Here is a 14,775-nt window from a genome sequence, read left to right as displayed (position 1 = left end):
GGCCTAATTTGTTATGCAGCTTGTCAGACAGTGTAATGGTTGCTGCAGCCATTCATTCACTGATTCCATCAATTGATACGATTAATCATTGACAGGTCTTTGATAGCCTAAAGCAGGGCTCTTTTTGAATGCCAGATCATGTAAGTGGGCGAGAGTGGAGCGAGGAGCAAAGCGTAATTTGAGCAGATTTTGAAAATGGTGTCGGCCTTCTCTCCCGCTCCAATTTTGCTCTGGTACTGCTCAGCCACAAGCTCTAGGCATGCTTTGCCTAGCATTTTTTGTTTCCTTTATCACTATTACTTTTAATTAGGCCTATTCGGTTATAATTATTTAGCCTACCCCACCCACAGTAGCCTGTATCTAGTTTATACTCTACTTTCTAACATTAGGATATGTAGTTTCTATTTTGAAGGACTTCACTTATGCATGTTTCAGGTCGGCAATACATAGGCTACTGTAAAATGTAGAAACACCATAATATAATAATAATATATTTAATGAAGCTAAAATATCATGAATAAATCTTAAATAATAAAGGCCAGAATCAGTTTATTTTCATAAATGAAAGGGAATAAATAATCTCAAACTGCAACGGTCAAATGATTTGCTCACAGAAGCAAGCGCCACCAAGCTTCACATCTGCATTGAGTGTAGGAAATGCGCTCTACAAATTAAGTAGTAGTATTATTATTGTTATTATTATTATTACTATTATAAAGACAGAAAAATACACATGTGAAAGCTTAATTAAATAAAGGAATATCAGTGGAAATCTAGCCATAATATAAACAAGTGAAAGGAGAATGGACTATATACTGAACAGAAATATAAACACAACATGTAAAGTGTTGGTCCCATGTTTCATGAGCTGAAATAAAAGATCCCAGAAATGTTCCATATGCACAAAAAGTTGATTTCTCTCAAATGTTGTGCACAAATGTGTTTACATCCCTGTTACTGAGCATTTCTACTTTGCCAAGATAATCCATCCACTTGACAGGTGTGGCATATCAAGAAGCTGATTAAACAGCATGATTATTACACAGGTGCACCTTGTGCTGGGGACAATAAAGGCCACTCTAAAATGTGCAGTTTTGTCACACAACATAATGCCACAGATGTCTCAAGTTTTGAGGAAGCGTGCAATTGGCATGCTGACTGCAGGAATGTCCCCAGAGCTGTTGCCTGAGAATCATGTCATAAGCTACCTCCAACGTTGTTTTAGAGAATTTGGCAGTATGTCCAGCCGGCCTCACAACCGCAGACCATTTGTAAACACGCCAGCCCAGAACCTACATATCCGGCTTCTTCACCTGCGGGATTGTCTGAGACCAGTCACCCAGACAGCTGATGAAACTGAGGAGTATTTCAGTCTGTAATTTCTGTCCCCACAATTTCCCCTTTTGTGGGCTGTGCCACGCTCCCCAGTGGGTGGGCCCATGCCACCTTCTCACCAAGCTGCTTGGCGATTCCAGCCTTGTGTAGGTCTACAATCTTGTCCCTGACATCCTTGGAGAGCTCTTTGGTCTTGGCCATGGTGGAGAGTTTGGAATCTGATTGATTGATTGCTTCTGTGGACAGGTGTCTTTTATACAGTTAACAAACTGAGATTAGGAGCATTCCTTTTGAGAGTGTGCTCCTAATCTCAGCTCGTTGCCTGTATAAAAGACACCTGGGAGCCAGAAATCTTTCTGATTGAGAGGGGGTCAAATACTTATTTCCCTCATTAAAATGCAAATCAATTTATAACATTTTTGACATGCGTTTTTCTGGATGTTTTTGTTGTTATTCTGTATCTCACTGTTCAAATAAACCTACCATTAAAATTATAGACTGATCATTTCTTTGTCAGTGGGCAAACGTACAAAATCAGCAAGGGATCAAATACTTTTTTCCCTCACTGTATAACAAGTTAAACCTTTCAATTGAAGGGCTATCACAAACCTCTTTTTGTAGGCGATTCTGGTAGGCTAATAAAACATGTTGTTCGCAGCAGGAACCAGCGATGAATACTTTAACTGTATGTTTAGGCTACTATTAAAGTGCTCACATAGGCTAATTATCTGCCAGACTGCGTGAGATATCTAGTCCGACCAGTAAGTGCGGTCTAAGTAATTCCCTTATGATATCACAATAGCTCCCTAAATTGATTCTATTGATGGACAAATTGTGTTTACCTCTTGTGTCTCACACATTTAATTATAGCTCACTATCAAGGACATCTGTGTATTCCCTCCAGCAGTGGTAAAGTGTAGGCCTATGACTGTGTAGCCTTGTGACACTGTCCTACTGGACTCTGTGTCGGTCCTTACTTAAATGTCATAGATTTTTGAGAAATAACATCTACACATGGAGGTGGCTTCATCTCAATGTATTTTTCTATTTTTATTTATTAAGCTTTTACATGTGTATTTTTCCTGTCTATATAATAATAATAATAATAATAATAATAATAATAATAATAATAATAATAATAATAATATTTTAATTTCCCACACTCAGTGCACGTTTGAAGCTTGTTGGTACTTGCTTCTGTGCACAAATCATTTGACCGCTGCAGTTTGAGATGATTTATTGTCCTTTATAATTTACGATTTATATATTTTAGCTTAATTAAATTGATTTATATTATGGTGTTTCTATTCCAGGAATACCAAAAATACATTTTACATTAGTCTATGTATTGCCTACCTGAAACATCTATAATACATTTGAAGTCCTTCAAAATAGAAACTACATATCCTAATGTTAGAAAGTAGAAAATAAACTAGAGATAGGCTACTGTGGGTGGGGTAGGCTAAATAATTACAACCGAATAGGCCTAATAATTTAAAAAATAGTGATAAAGGAAATGAAAAATGCTAGGGAGAGCATGCCCAGAGCATGTGGCTGAGCAGTACCAGAGCGAAATTGGAGGCTGACAACATTTTTTAAATCTGCTTGAATTAAACTCTGTTCCTTGCTCCACACTCGCCCAATTACATGCTCTGGCATTCAAAAGCAGCCCTGTTTTAGGCTATCAAAGAACTAATGAATAATCATATTAATGGAATCAGTGATTGAATGGCTGCAGCAACCATTAGACTGTCTGAAAAGCTGCATAACAAATGAGAACTAATTAGATAAAATAACACTTTTTTTTACTATGTCTTTCAAACAAGATAGTAAGTCATTGGAACGAGATACTAAGTCGTGAGATACTAAGTCGTTCAAATAAGATACAAAGTCGAACAAACAAGATAAATCCAAGAGCATGTTTATTTTTTATTTTTTTGCCTTGGGCTTCAGGGCATCCGTACAACAATTTACATTTACATTTAGGATTACTTTATACTATTCCAGGTATTCCTCAAAGAGGTAGGGTTTCAAGTGTCTCCGGAAGGTGGTCAGTGACTCTGCTGTCCTGGCGTCGTGGGGGAGCTTGTTCAACCATTGGGGTGCCAGAGCAGCGAATAGCTTTGACTGGGCTGAGCGGCAACTGTGCTTCCGTAGAGGTAGGGGAGCTAGCAGGCCAGAGGTGGATGAACGTAGTGCCCTCGTTTGGGTGTAGGGTCTGATCAGAGCCTGAAGGTAAGGAGGTGCCGTTCCCCTCACAGCTCCGGAGGCAAGCACCATGGTCTTGTAGTAGATGCGAGCCTCAACTGGAAGCCAGTGGAGTGTGCGGAGGAGCGGGGTGACATGAGAGAACACGGGAAGGATGAACACCAGACAGGCTGCAGCGTTCTGGATAAGTTGTAGGGGTTTAATGGCACCGGCAGGGAGCCCAGCCAACAGCGAGTTGCAAAAGAAAGAAGGGATACTGGTCTGTATTTGTTGACATCGGAGGGATCGAGCGTAGGTTTTTTGAGGAGGGGTGCGACTCTTGCTCTCTTGAAGACGGAAGGGACATGGCCAGCGGTCAAGGATGAGTTGATGAGCGAGGTGAGGTAAGGGAGAAGGTCTCCGGAAATGGTCTGGAGAAGAGAGGAGGGGATAGGATCAAGCGGGCAGGTTGTTGGGCGGCCGGCCGTCACAAGTCGCAAGATTTCATCTGGAGAGAGAGGGGAGAAAGAAGTCAAAGCATAGGGTAGGGCAGTGTGAGCAGGACCAGCGGTGTCATTTGACTTAATAAATGAGGATCGGATGTCATCAACCTTCTTTTCAAAATGGTTGATGAAGTCATCCACAGAGAGGGAGGGGGGGGTGGGGGGATCAGGATTCAGCAGGGAGGAGAGGCAAAAGGTGGCAAAGAGCTTCCTAGGGTTAGAGGCAGAGGCTTGACATTTAGAGTGGTAGAAAGTGGCTTTAGCAGTGGAAACAGAGGAAGAGAATGTAGAGAGGAGGGAGTGAAAATATGACAGGTCCGACAGGAGCCCTCTTCTGTGAGCTCGCAATGAGTCGTGAAGCCACGGAGTATGAGGGGAGGACCGAGCCGGCCGGGAGGATAGGGGACATAGAGAGTCAAAAGATGCAGAAAGGGAGGAGAGGAGGGTTGAGGAGGCAGAATCAGGAGATCGGAGGGAGAAGGATTTAGCAGAGGGAAGAGATGATAGGATGAAGAGGAGAGAGTAGCGGGAGAGAGTGAAGGTTGCGACTGCACATTACCATCTGAGTAGGGGCAGAGTGAGTAGTGTTGGAGGAGAGCGAGAGAGAGAGAAAAGGATACAAAGTAGTGGTCGGAGACTTGGAGGGGAGTTGCAGTGAGAAACAGTAATAGAAAATGTCAGAGCAACTTCAGTGTTCGAACCTCTCTAGCTCTCCCAATTCTAATAAGAAAAGGCCACAGAGCACCGCTCTTCTCTCCCTCACAATTCTGCCACCGCTAACCTCACACATGCAAACAGTGTCTGGATATTTGCAGATCCCTGTCTGAACTTTAAGAACTGAGAGAGTGAAAAGGCAAGCGAGAGAGAGATGGATAGAAAAGATGGAGAGAGGATGAATTGCAGTAGGGAAGGATTCAGAGAAACCGAGAGAGACAGGGAGAGACAGGCAGAGACAATAATAAAGAATTACTAAGGGCACAGAGAGAACGATTAAGGGAGTTATATAATGGAATATATTAGATGAGAGCCGGATAATGAGAGATAGAATAATAGAGTGAAGGGGATAGAGAGAATTACAGAGAGACAGATAGAGAGAATGATATAATGAGCCAGATAAAGGGAGAAAGAAATGCTGAATTCTCTGTGGGGTGAGCTGCCAAAATACTTTACGTTTTGACATTCGAGTTTGTGTGTCTGCTTTGTCAGCAGTTGATGCAGAGCTGCAGATGTTCTGTTTCAGTCGTTAGCAAAGGGTGGTTGGTCATAGAGTTAATGGGGTCTACTAGTCATGTCTAGACTAGAGACTGTTTTTGTATCTTCATTAGAACCCAAAGACTCAGAAATCAGTTTCACTCATGCAGTTTTTGAATACCAACTCACATTAGTAGATCATTCATTTGTTATTGTATTTTCCTGACACAGTAGTGGTAACTCTCTCTCTTTCCTCCCCCAGCCTGCCCATGCTGCCAAGCCAGGGAGGTGTCACTGCCACCAGAGGGCACCGTCACTCGGGGGGGACAGACGTACGCACCACGACAAGGCCACACAGACCTCCTGGAGAGGACAAGGACACAGCCAAGCCGTGAGTACACCCATATATACCTGGAGAGTGGAGACCTAAATCTGTCCACTGCTGCATACTATAGTCAGTCATCAAGCCAGTCCATCACCTATAGTCCCCACCCTCACACTATCCTCCCATTAACTCCCATTCAACTTACTCTCTCACCTATCACTGGTACTACATTGCCAAATTCCCTCTCCCTAGCCCCACCCCATCACCATTGCCCTATATAGTGGAACCACTTGATGGATGGTGAGAATGACTGTGTGTTTGATACAAGCCGTCAGCCCTCAGCCATCTACACACGTACAGGTGTAGTGACTTCTTATTTTACCTTTGTATGTCTCAATCTCACTTATTCTTTCCCCATTTCATTATTCTACTTCTCCATCTGATGTTCCCTCTCTCTTTCTGTTGCTTTCTTTTTATCCACCATTACATCCGGTTGTGTGATGGTTTTGCTTCTATCAAAAACTCTTTGTAGGGAAACACAGTCTATAATGATAACTGACATTTTCCAAATTGCTCTGAAAGGTTAGGAGGAATATGGTGCATTGGTTTATGATGAGTAGAGGAAAAAAGAAGAGGGTAAACAAACAGAAATCAGATGCCACCGCAGGGTGTTTCTCTCTCTTTTTTCTCTTCGTTTCAGACTATCTCAAAGTTACAAGTTTCAAACTGTTTAGTTTTGCACATTTGATGCTGTACTGCAGTTTGCACTTCCCATCCTCTCTGCATCTGTATGTTCTCTCCCACTCCCTCCCTCTCTCCCCTCACAGTTCAAAGGGCTGTTGGAGCAGGTGGAATATTTGGTATATCTTCTCCTTAGTTCCTACCACTACTGTTAATGTGTGAAATCCTGTGGCCTGCCTTCTAGTCCCTCTGTATGGGTTTACCCAATGCATAACACTACTACTGTCCAAAGACCAGGATGTTGTTAGGGCTTTTAAATGTCTAAACTGTTATGGAATTGGAGAATTTCTACATGCCACACTTTGATAGATTTAACGTAGTCCACTGTAACTTCGGAAGACATGAAGGGTACCCATGTTATTAGATATAACTCTTAAGTTCCCGTGGCTTAATTGATACACTGTTAACTAGGGTTGGGGCAATGTATGGAATGACACATCGTCCCATCGTCCTGTCCAAACATCGTTGCGCACGGAGGGGTCAATTGGCGGGAAGAACCATTAAAACCAGTAGATAGTGATAGCGCTGACGTCATCCACGTAATCATATGGAAAACTCCCGATGGCTCATGAAGCCGGAAGTATTTGAATTTGAAGCGTGCCGTATTGTTCAATGGGGCTGAATGGCAACAACAAATTGCTACGGATCATGGTGAAAGTTGCCGTAACTAGCAAAGGATCATGGTCGATGTACAGTAGTCGTTTTCATCCTGCCTGAGAGAGTCAACCAACCAGGCGCGAGCCTCTTTGTAGCCTGGCGGCCTGTGATTGGTCTGTGTCAGCAAGTGGTCCTGTGTGACAACATATTTAGTAGTCAGAATGGATCATTATTTAATTAAATATCTAGATTTGTAGCAAACTTTTAAATAATTCACAGCGAACTTGATCAAAATAAACAAGTTTTAGAGCCCAAAACGGGCGTCAATTTTTTTGGGGTTTGGCCGTTCTGGCGATTGTAATTTACATAGTGTAGGCTTTCTAGGGCAGACCAGGGTTTTTGGCACTGCTTAGTTGCTACGCAGTCACCAGCAGAGCTTGTGACTTCACGCTCCAGACCAGACACTGGGAAGAACGCAATATAAAGGACACATTGGTTATACCAGAACTGTGATTTGGTGCATAATGTCATTTTTCTTATTTAAATTGTTACAAAAACCACAAACAATCTCATTAAATCATTGTTCAAAACAAAAGTGTTAGACCTAGTTACCTTTGATTGAGTCCAGGCTGCAGAATGATTTTCAAATTGGGAGAGCTATGTTTCTCTTGTCCATAAAAATACTCAGATATCAGTTATATTAGCCTACCTTTTAAAAACAAATATTATAGCCGTATCAAGTGTAGGCTATTGTTATTTTATCTTGATAATCTGGGTAAGCAGATTTGTGACATTGTTTCTTCCATTAAGCTACTTTCTGACAGTTTCAGACTGTAAAAAAACAAAAAAGGAATGTTGCAGAATTTCACTTAGTAACTATAGTATAGTCTGCCTTATCTAAATCAGAAAATAACGAAACAATGGCTGACTTGGTGGGAAAGAAAAGCACGTCTTCGCCTGTTTGACAGTTCCTTGGTTTCAGGCTGAATGATAGAGGTGAGTCAGCAGACCTAACCCAAATCACTTGCAGAATATGATGAAAGATTATCAGGGCAAAGGATGGACAGACTACAAACCTCTGTCATCCTGCTGAGTTCGCTACTCTTGTGGTGAAGATGCTGCTGGCGTTCCTTGATATAAAGAATGTTATAAATTGTCAGCTTCCTGCCTCCTGTTTGTCTCCGGGCCTCTAGAGGTCATCTGTGTTCCCCTCTGCCTTAGTTCTTCCTCGTGTGTGTCAGCTTCCTGCCTCCTGTTTGTCTCCGGGCCTCTAGAGGTCATCTGTGTTCCCCTCTGCCTTAGTTCTTCCTCAAGTGTCCTAATTAGCTTGATCCAGGTCACCTGTGCCTTGTTTCCCCTTGTGTATTTTAGCTGTGTGTTTTCCCCTTGTTTCTCACTTGGTTATTGCGTCCTGACTATGTGTCTCCTGCTTTGTCCCACCGTGTCTGTCCTAGTAAGTTGTTCAAAGTTATCTTTAGTTTGTTTTTCTCCCCTCGTGGAGTTGTTTTGTTTTGCCTCCTGTTTTGGAACATTAAATCTACTTGCCTGGAGTATTGCCTTGGGTGTTTCATTTGGGTCCTACAACACCTCCTCTGTGGCTAAGGGGTAGTACCCCCAGCTCTCCACATCTGAGACCGGAGTTTCTAGCCCGGCTTGTGACAGAATAACCAAGTCACTCATGGACCCAGAAACACTCAGTTCCCCGGACCTGTTGGCGGTGATCACTCGACATGAGGCTTCTTTCCAGCGCCATGAAGCCGTTCTCAGCCGACAAGAGGAGCTGATGGCTAGTCATTCTCAACTCCTGGCCGAAATGATGAGTTCCCTCCGCCAGCTCTTTGAACGCCTCCCTGGTCCTCTCCCTTCCCCCAGGTCACCCCTCGGTGACGACAGGTCGTCTCGGTTGGCGGAGCCCCGACTACCACCTCCCAAGCCCTTTTCTGGGGATCCAAGCTCTTGCCAGGGTTTCCTCACCCAATGCTCCCTCACCTTCGAGCTCCAACCCTCAAGTTTTCCCACAGACCGTTCCAAGATTGCCTACATCATTACCCTTCTTTCAGACAAGGCGCTCGCCTGGGCTTCTGCGGTGTGGCAGTCCCAGGAGGCCTGTTGTGACTCCCACGCTGCATTTGTAGAAGAGTTCAAGCGGGTGTTCGATCATCCTGTCAGTGGGCGGGAGGCTTCCAAGCGCCTACTGTCTCTCCGTCAGGGGCCCCAAGCACGGCAGATTTTGCCATTGATTTCCGGACCATAGCAGCAAGGAGCGGATGGAATGATGAAGCGCTGAGGGTCTGCTTTCAGGGAGGGTTATCTGAGCCCCTTCAAGATGAGTTAGCCACCCGAGAACCAGCTGGTGATCTCGAGTCCCTCATAGCCTTGGCCATCCGCCTGGACAATCGTCTAAGAGAGCGGAGAACGGCTCGCCGTCAGGTGTCTCATTCCCAAGTTCCTCTGAGCAGCTCTGTTTCTCCTGTTTGGACTCCGTCATTCAGAGCTTCCCCGGCTCCTGAACTGCTCCAGGATTCCCCGGAGAGCATGCAGTTAGGCCGTTCCAGGCTTTCTCCCAACGAAAGGGAACGTCGCATGAGGGAACGTCGGTGCCTCTACTGCGGGGTTGCCGGCCACTTCCGCTCCACTTGCCCCGAGCTTTCGGGAAACGCCTGTCCCCGCCCAGCTACAGGAGGGCTGTGATGGGGAGAGTTAGAGCGCCTCCTACTAACGCTGTCCTGGCTATTCCAGCCACTCTGTCCTGGGGGGGCCACCAGCATCGGGTCCAGGCTATGATCGATTCCGGTGCCGCAGGTGATTTCCTGGATGTAACCTTGGCTAAGGAACTTAAGATCCCTACCCAACTACTTCCTCAACCCCAGGCAGTTACAGCCTTAGATGGCAGACCTCTGGAACCAGGAAAGGTTACCGAGGCGACTCAGTCCCTGCGACTTACCATCTCTCAACACCAGCAGGAGGAGACCTTCTATCTCATTGACTCTCCCGAGTATCCTATTATCCTGGGTCACCCTTGGCTATGCAGACATAATCCCCAGATCGACTGACTTACCGACCTGGCACCAAGAACGTCAAGCCGGATGCTCTGTCTCGAGTCTATTCTCCCGAGTTACAAGAGAAGCCCTTGGCATCGATTATTCCGAAGTCTAGGATCGTCGCACCTCTTCAGTGGGAACTAGAAAGAGGGGTACGAGAAGCTCTTGTCCAGGAGCCCGATCCAGGCGGTGGTCCTGCCGGTCGCCTGTACGTTCCTCTCTCTGTTCGGGGCCGCGTCTTGCAGTGGGGTCATGAGTCGCCCTTGACATGCCATCCAGGCAGTGCTCGCACACTGGAGTTCCTCCGACGGCGGTTTTGGTGGCCGTCCATCAAGAAGGACGTGCAGGTCTATGTTGAGGCCTGCCCTGTGTGCAACCAGGGAAAGTCGACACGCCAGCGACCCCAGGGACTGCTCCATCCCTTACCTGTTCCTCGAAGGCCATGGTCACACCTTTCTCTGGACTTTGTTACGGGACTTCCTCTATCCCAGGGCAACACCGTCATCCTAGTGGTGGTAGACCGGTTCTCTAAGGCTGCCCGGTTTATTCCCCTGCCCAAGCTGCCCTCGGCTAAGGAGACTGCTGAGCTCCTCATGAACCATGTCTTCCGGATATTTGGTATTCCCTGGACGTGGTCTCTGACCGAGGTCCCCAATTCTCGTCCCGGTTTTGGGGGGCCTTCTGCAGGCTTGTTGGGGCCACAGCCAGCCTATCGTCGGGGTTCCATCCAGAGTCTAATGGCCAAACGGAACGGATTAATCAGGATCTGGAGACCACCCTGCGGTGTATGGCGTCCAGTAATCCCACGTCTTGGGCCACCTATATCATTTGGGCTGAATATGCCCACAACACCCTCCAGTCCTCAGCCACCGGATTGTCCCCCTTCGAATGCCAGTTCGGTTACAACCCTCCATTGTTTCCAGAGGAGGAGGCGCAAGTTGGTGTTCCCTCGGCCCAGCGCTTTGTCCAACGCTGTAGGCGGACCTGGAAGAAGGCCAGGTGTGCCCTCCTTCGGACCTCCCAGAGATACCAAAGTCAGGCTAATCGCCACCGCCGGACGGCCCCTAGTTTCCGAGCTGGTCAGAGAGTTTGGTTGGCCACTAAGAACCTGCCCCTCCGGGTCGAATCCAGGAAGCTTTCCCAGAGATACATCGGGCCTTTCCGCATTGCTAGAAAGGTTAACCCTGTGTCGTATCGTTTGGTTCTCCCTCGCTCCCTTAGAGTTAACCCCACTTTCCATGTTTCACTCCTTAAACCTGTCTTGTCTTCTCCCTTTGCCCCCCCACGCAGACCCCCGCCACCTCCCAGGATCATTGACGGCCAGCCAGCCTACACAGTCCGCCGGATACTGGACTCCCGGAGGGTCCAGAACTCTCTGCAGTATCTGGTGGACTGGGAGGGCTACGGGCCGGAGGAGCGCTCCTGGGTTCCAGCCAGGGACATCCTGGACCCAGGTTTGATCCGAGATTTTCGCACCCCTGGGGCCAGGGTGTTCTGGAAGGAACGTCAGGAGTCGTTCCTAGAGGAGGGGGGTCCTGTCAGCTTCCTGCCTCCTGTTTGTCTCCGGGCCTCTAGAGGTCATCTGTGTTCCCCTCTGCCTTAGTTCTTCCTCGTGTGTGTCAGCTTCCTGCCTCCTGTTTGTCTCCGGGCCTCTAGAGGTCATCTGTGTTCCCCCTCTGCCTTAGTTCTTCCTCATGTGTCCTAATTAGCTTGATCCAGGTCACCTGTGCCTTGTTTCCCCCTTGTGTATTTTAGCTGTGTGTTTTCCCCTTGTTTCTCACTTGGTTATTGCGTCCTGACTATGTGTCTCCTGCTTTGTCCCACCGTGTCTGTCCTAGTAAGTTGTTCAAAGTTATCTTTAGTTTGTTTTTCTCCCCTCGTGGAGTTGTTTTGTTTTGCCTCCTGTTTTGGAACATTAAATCTACTTGCCTGGAGTATTGCCTTGGGTGTTTCATTTGGGTCCTACAACACCTCCTCTGTGGCTAAGGGGTAGTACCCCCAGCTCTCCACATCTGAGACCGGAGTTTCTAGCCCGGCTTGTGACAATAAATAATTTGTTTCATCTGATTGTATATTTAGAATTGTTATAGTTAGATAGACAAAAGGCATGGCCTAAGAATATTAGGCTTATTGGTTTTTACCTTAAGCCAATATTCATTAAAGTGTTATAAAGAATGTTATAGGCTAAATCATTTTTTTTGTCTGATTGTTGAGGACTTTTATATGAATGCACCATTTGTAAGCTATTCAAAATAAAGTTGTTTGTGAGACTACTCCAACTAATCATTTATTTTTTGTTCCCGCTTATTGAATGTGCTGCTGCAGGAGATTATGTCCGATTGCCGTTGCTCAATTCAAGGACATTAATAAACACTTTGACAATATTATAAATATTACTTCATGCGTTGGCAAAGTACGTTTACTGAACTTTTATTGACAGTAGCCTATGTGTAGGCCTATATTATTGACTGTTTGGTCTGTAAGGAGGGATTTTCCAACTGCACAATTTATGTTGCCTACACTTTGGTCAAGTAATGCAGAAAGGTATCAGGTTTGTTTCAACTTCCTATTCAACTTCCTATTTCAATTGTTTGTTCTCTGTCGTTATTACAGTACTTTGTTTTTATTTAGGCTAATTACAAACAACTTTATGAGATGGAACTCCGTTAGGCCTATAGATTCATTCGATGGTTGATCATGATTAGGGGTTTAGGGAGAAAAAGGGAAATTAAGATTTGAAAACAATAAACCAGATAACAGAGTGTCTGCTGCAAAATGCCCATGATCATCTGACATTGGAGAGGAGAGGGGGAAAAACAGATATCTGACATTTTGCGGTGCTTTGATGGTCTCCTTTCTTTCTACAATCTACATTGTTCTGCATTATGTACAAGGTCCAGTATGTAGCTTTGTGCACGACCAGAAGAAATTCACATAGAAATGTGTGTCATACACTACATTATTAAAAGTATGTGGACACCTGCTCGTCAAACATCTAATTCCAAAATCATGGGCATTAATATGGAGTTGGTCCCCCCTTTGCTGCTATAACAGCCTCCACTCTTCTGGGAAGGCTTTCCACTAGATGTTGGAACATTGCTGCAGGGACTTGCTTCCATTCAGCCACAAGAGCATTAGTGAGGTCGGGAACTGATGTTGGGCGATTTGGCTCGCAATCGGCTTTCCAATTCTTCCCAAAGGTGTTCGATGGGGTTGAGGTCAGGGCTCTGTTCAGGCCAGTCAAGTTCTTCCACACCGATCTCAACAAATCATTTCTGTATGGACATCTCTTTGCACAGGGGCATAGTCATGCTGAAGCAGGAAAGGGCCTTCCCCAAACTGTTGGAAGCACGGAATCGTCTAGAATGTCATTGTATGCTGTAGCGTTAAGATTTCCCTTCTCTGGAACAAAGGGGCCTAGCCCGAACCATGAAAAACCTCCTTCACCAAACTTTCCAGTTGGCACTATGCATTGGGGCTGGTAGCATTCTCCTGGCATCTGCCAATCCCAGATTCGTCTGTCGGACTGCCAGATGGTGAAGCATGATTCATCACTCAAGAGAACGCGTTTCCACTGATCCATTTTTATGCGCTATGCACTTCAGCACTCTACTGCCAATGTTTGTCTATGGAGATTGCATGGCTGTGTGCTCGATTTTATACACCTGTCAGCAACGGGTGTGGCTGAAATAGCCGAATCCACTAATTTGAATGGGTGTCCACATACTTTTGTATATATAGTTTAGATCTGTCATTCTCATTGAAAGAAAATCTGATTAAGTGAAAAGATTCCTGGAGGCGCCTCCAGGAAGGGGCCTCAAAGAACCTAGGGTTTTAAGGTTCATAAAGGAACCTTTTATGTAAAATGTAGTCTATTGTGAATAATAGTAGTAATAATAATATTAACAATAATAAGACAAATTATATTGAGTGGCAAACTTTTTAAGTCACAAATTCATTTTATTGACTTTGGAAGTCACAGAGACACAAATATGCGATAAATAAATAAAGTACAATGTCAACCGTTGACAAACATTTATATTTGATGTGTATCGATAACAAGAGATGCTTATACTAAAAATACAATGATATTTATTGTCATCAACTATACCAATCAAAAGACCCCATCTTACTGAAAAAAATATATGTTTAGATAGATGGAGAATATTTCACAGGTCAATAACAAAATTCATAGGCATGTAGAGACACTAACAAAGCATTAGCACATCAAATACCAGCCTTCTAAGTGGTTTCTAATTTGAGTAATTTGGCTTTTACAACTGACCTCGCATTACTTTGTGCTCTGGTCTCCCCTATCCCTCTCTACAGCAAAAAGTTTGCCATTCAACATTTGTTGGTAATTAAACCCCCCTCCCCCGGAACACATTTCTGAATGCATAGCATAGTGCTTTTCACTGATGTTGCATACTCATTAAAAAGGAAATGGACCCGGCTCTTCAGTGAGTAGCTCCTCTCCACCCAGGAAGAGTTGGACGTGGCTCTCATCCACAAAGGGATTCCCCTCTATTCTTATGGTAGGTGATGGGAACTTTACACACTGTAAGAAGTAAAAATTAAAGCATAGAAATACTAAATATTAAGGTTAACCACTGGGCACAGACGTCAATTCAACGTCTATTCCACGTTGGTTCAGCGTAATTTCAATGAAATGACATGGAAACAACGTTGATTCAACCAGAAATGACGTGGAAACAACGTTGATTCAACCAGTGTGTGCCTAGTGGGTAATCAAGTCATACTTCAAACAGTAAGTTAACAACTGAGCACACCTTACACAGTATTACTACTAACTTTGCATTTATTTATTTGCCATACTGGGAAATACATACCCTGT

At 44.9% G+C, this 14,775-nt stretch overlaps 1 protein-coding gene across 1 annotated transcript in view; it reads left to right on the top strand.

Moving 5' to 3' along the window:
* The window catches only part of LOC121571332 (serine-rich coiled-coil domain-containing protein 2-like), a 121,247-nt gene that overhangs the window by 96,597 nt on the left and 9,875 nt on the right, over positions 1-14,775 (top strand). The window contains exon 9 of the mRNA XM_045210938.1: positions 5,479-5,607. Within this exon, the coding sequence (XP_045066873.1) occupies positions 5,479-5,607 (129 nt within the window). The remainder of the gene's footprint in view (positions 1-5,478; positions 5,608-14,775) is intronic.

This window comes from Coregonus clupeaformis, chromosome 1 (genome assembly GCF_020615455.1).
Source record: "Coregonus clupeaformis isolate EN_2021a chromosome 1, ASM2061545v1, whole genome shotgun sequence".
NCBI lineage: Eukaryota > Metazoa > Chordata > Actinopteri > Salmoniformes > Salmonidae > Coregonus > Coregonus clupeaformis.
The sequence above is the reverse complement of the archived record's forward strand: the minus strand, read 5'-3'. Positions and strand labels throughout refer to the sequence as shown.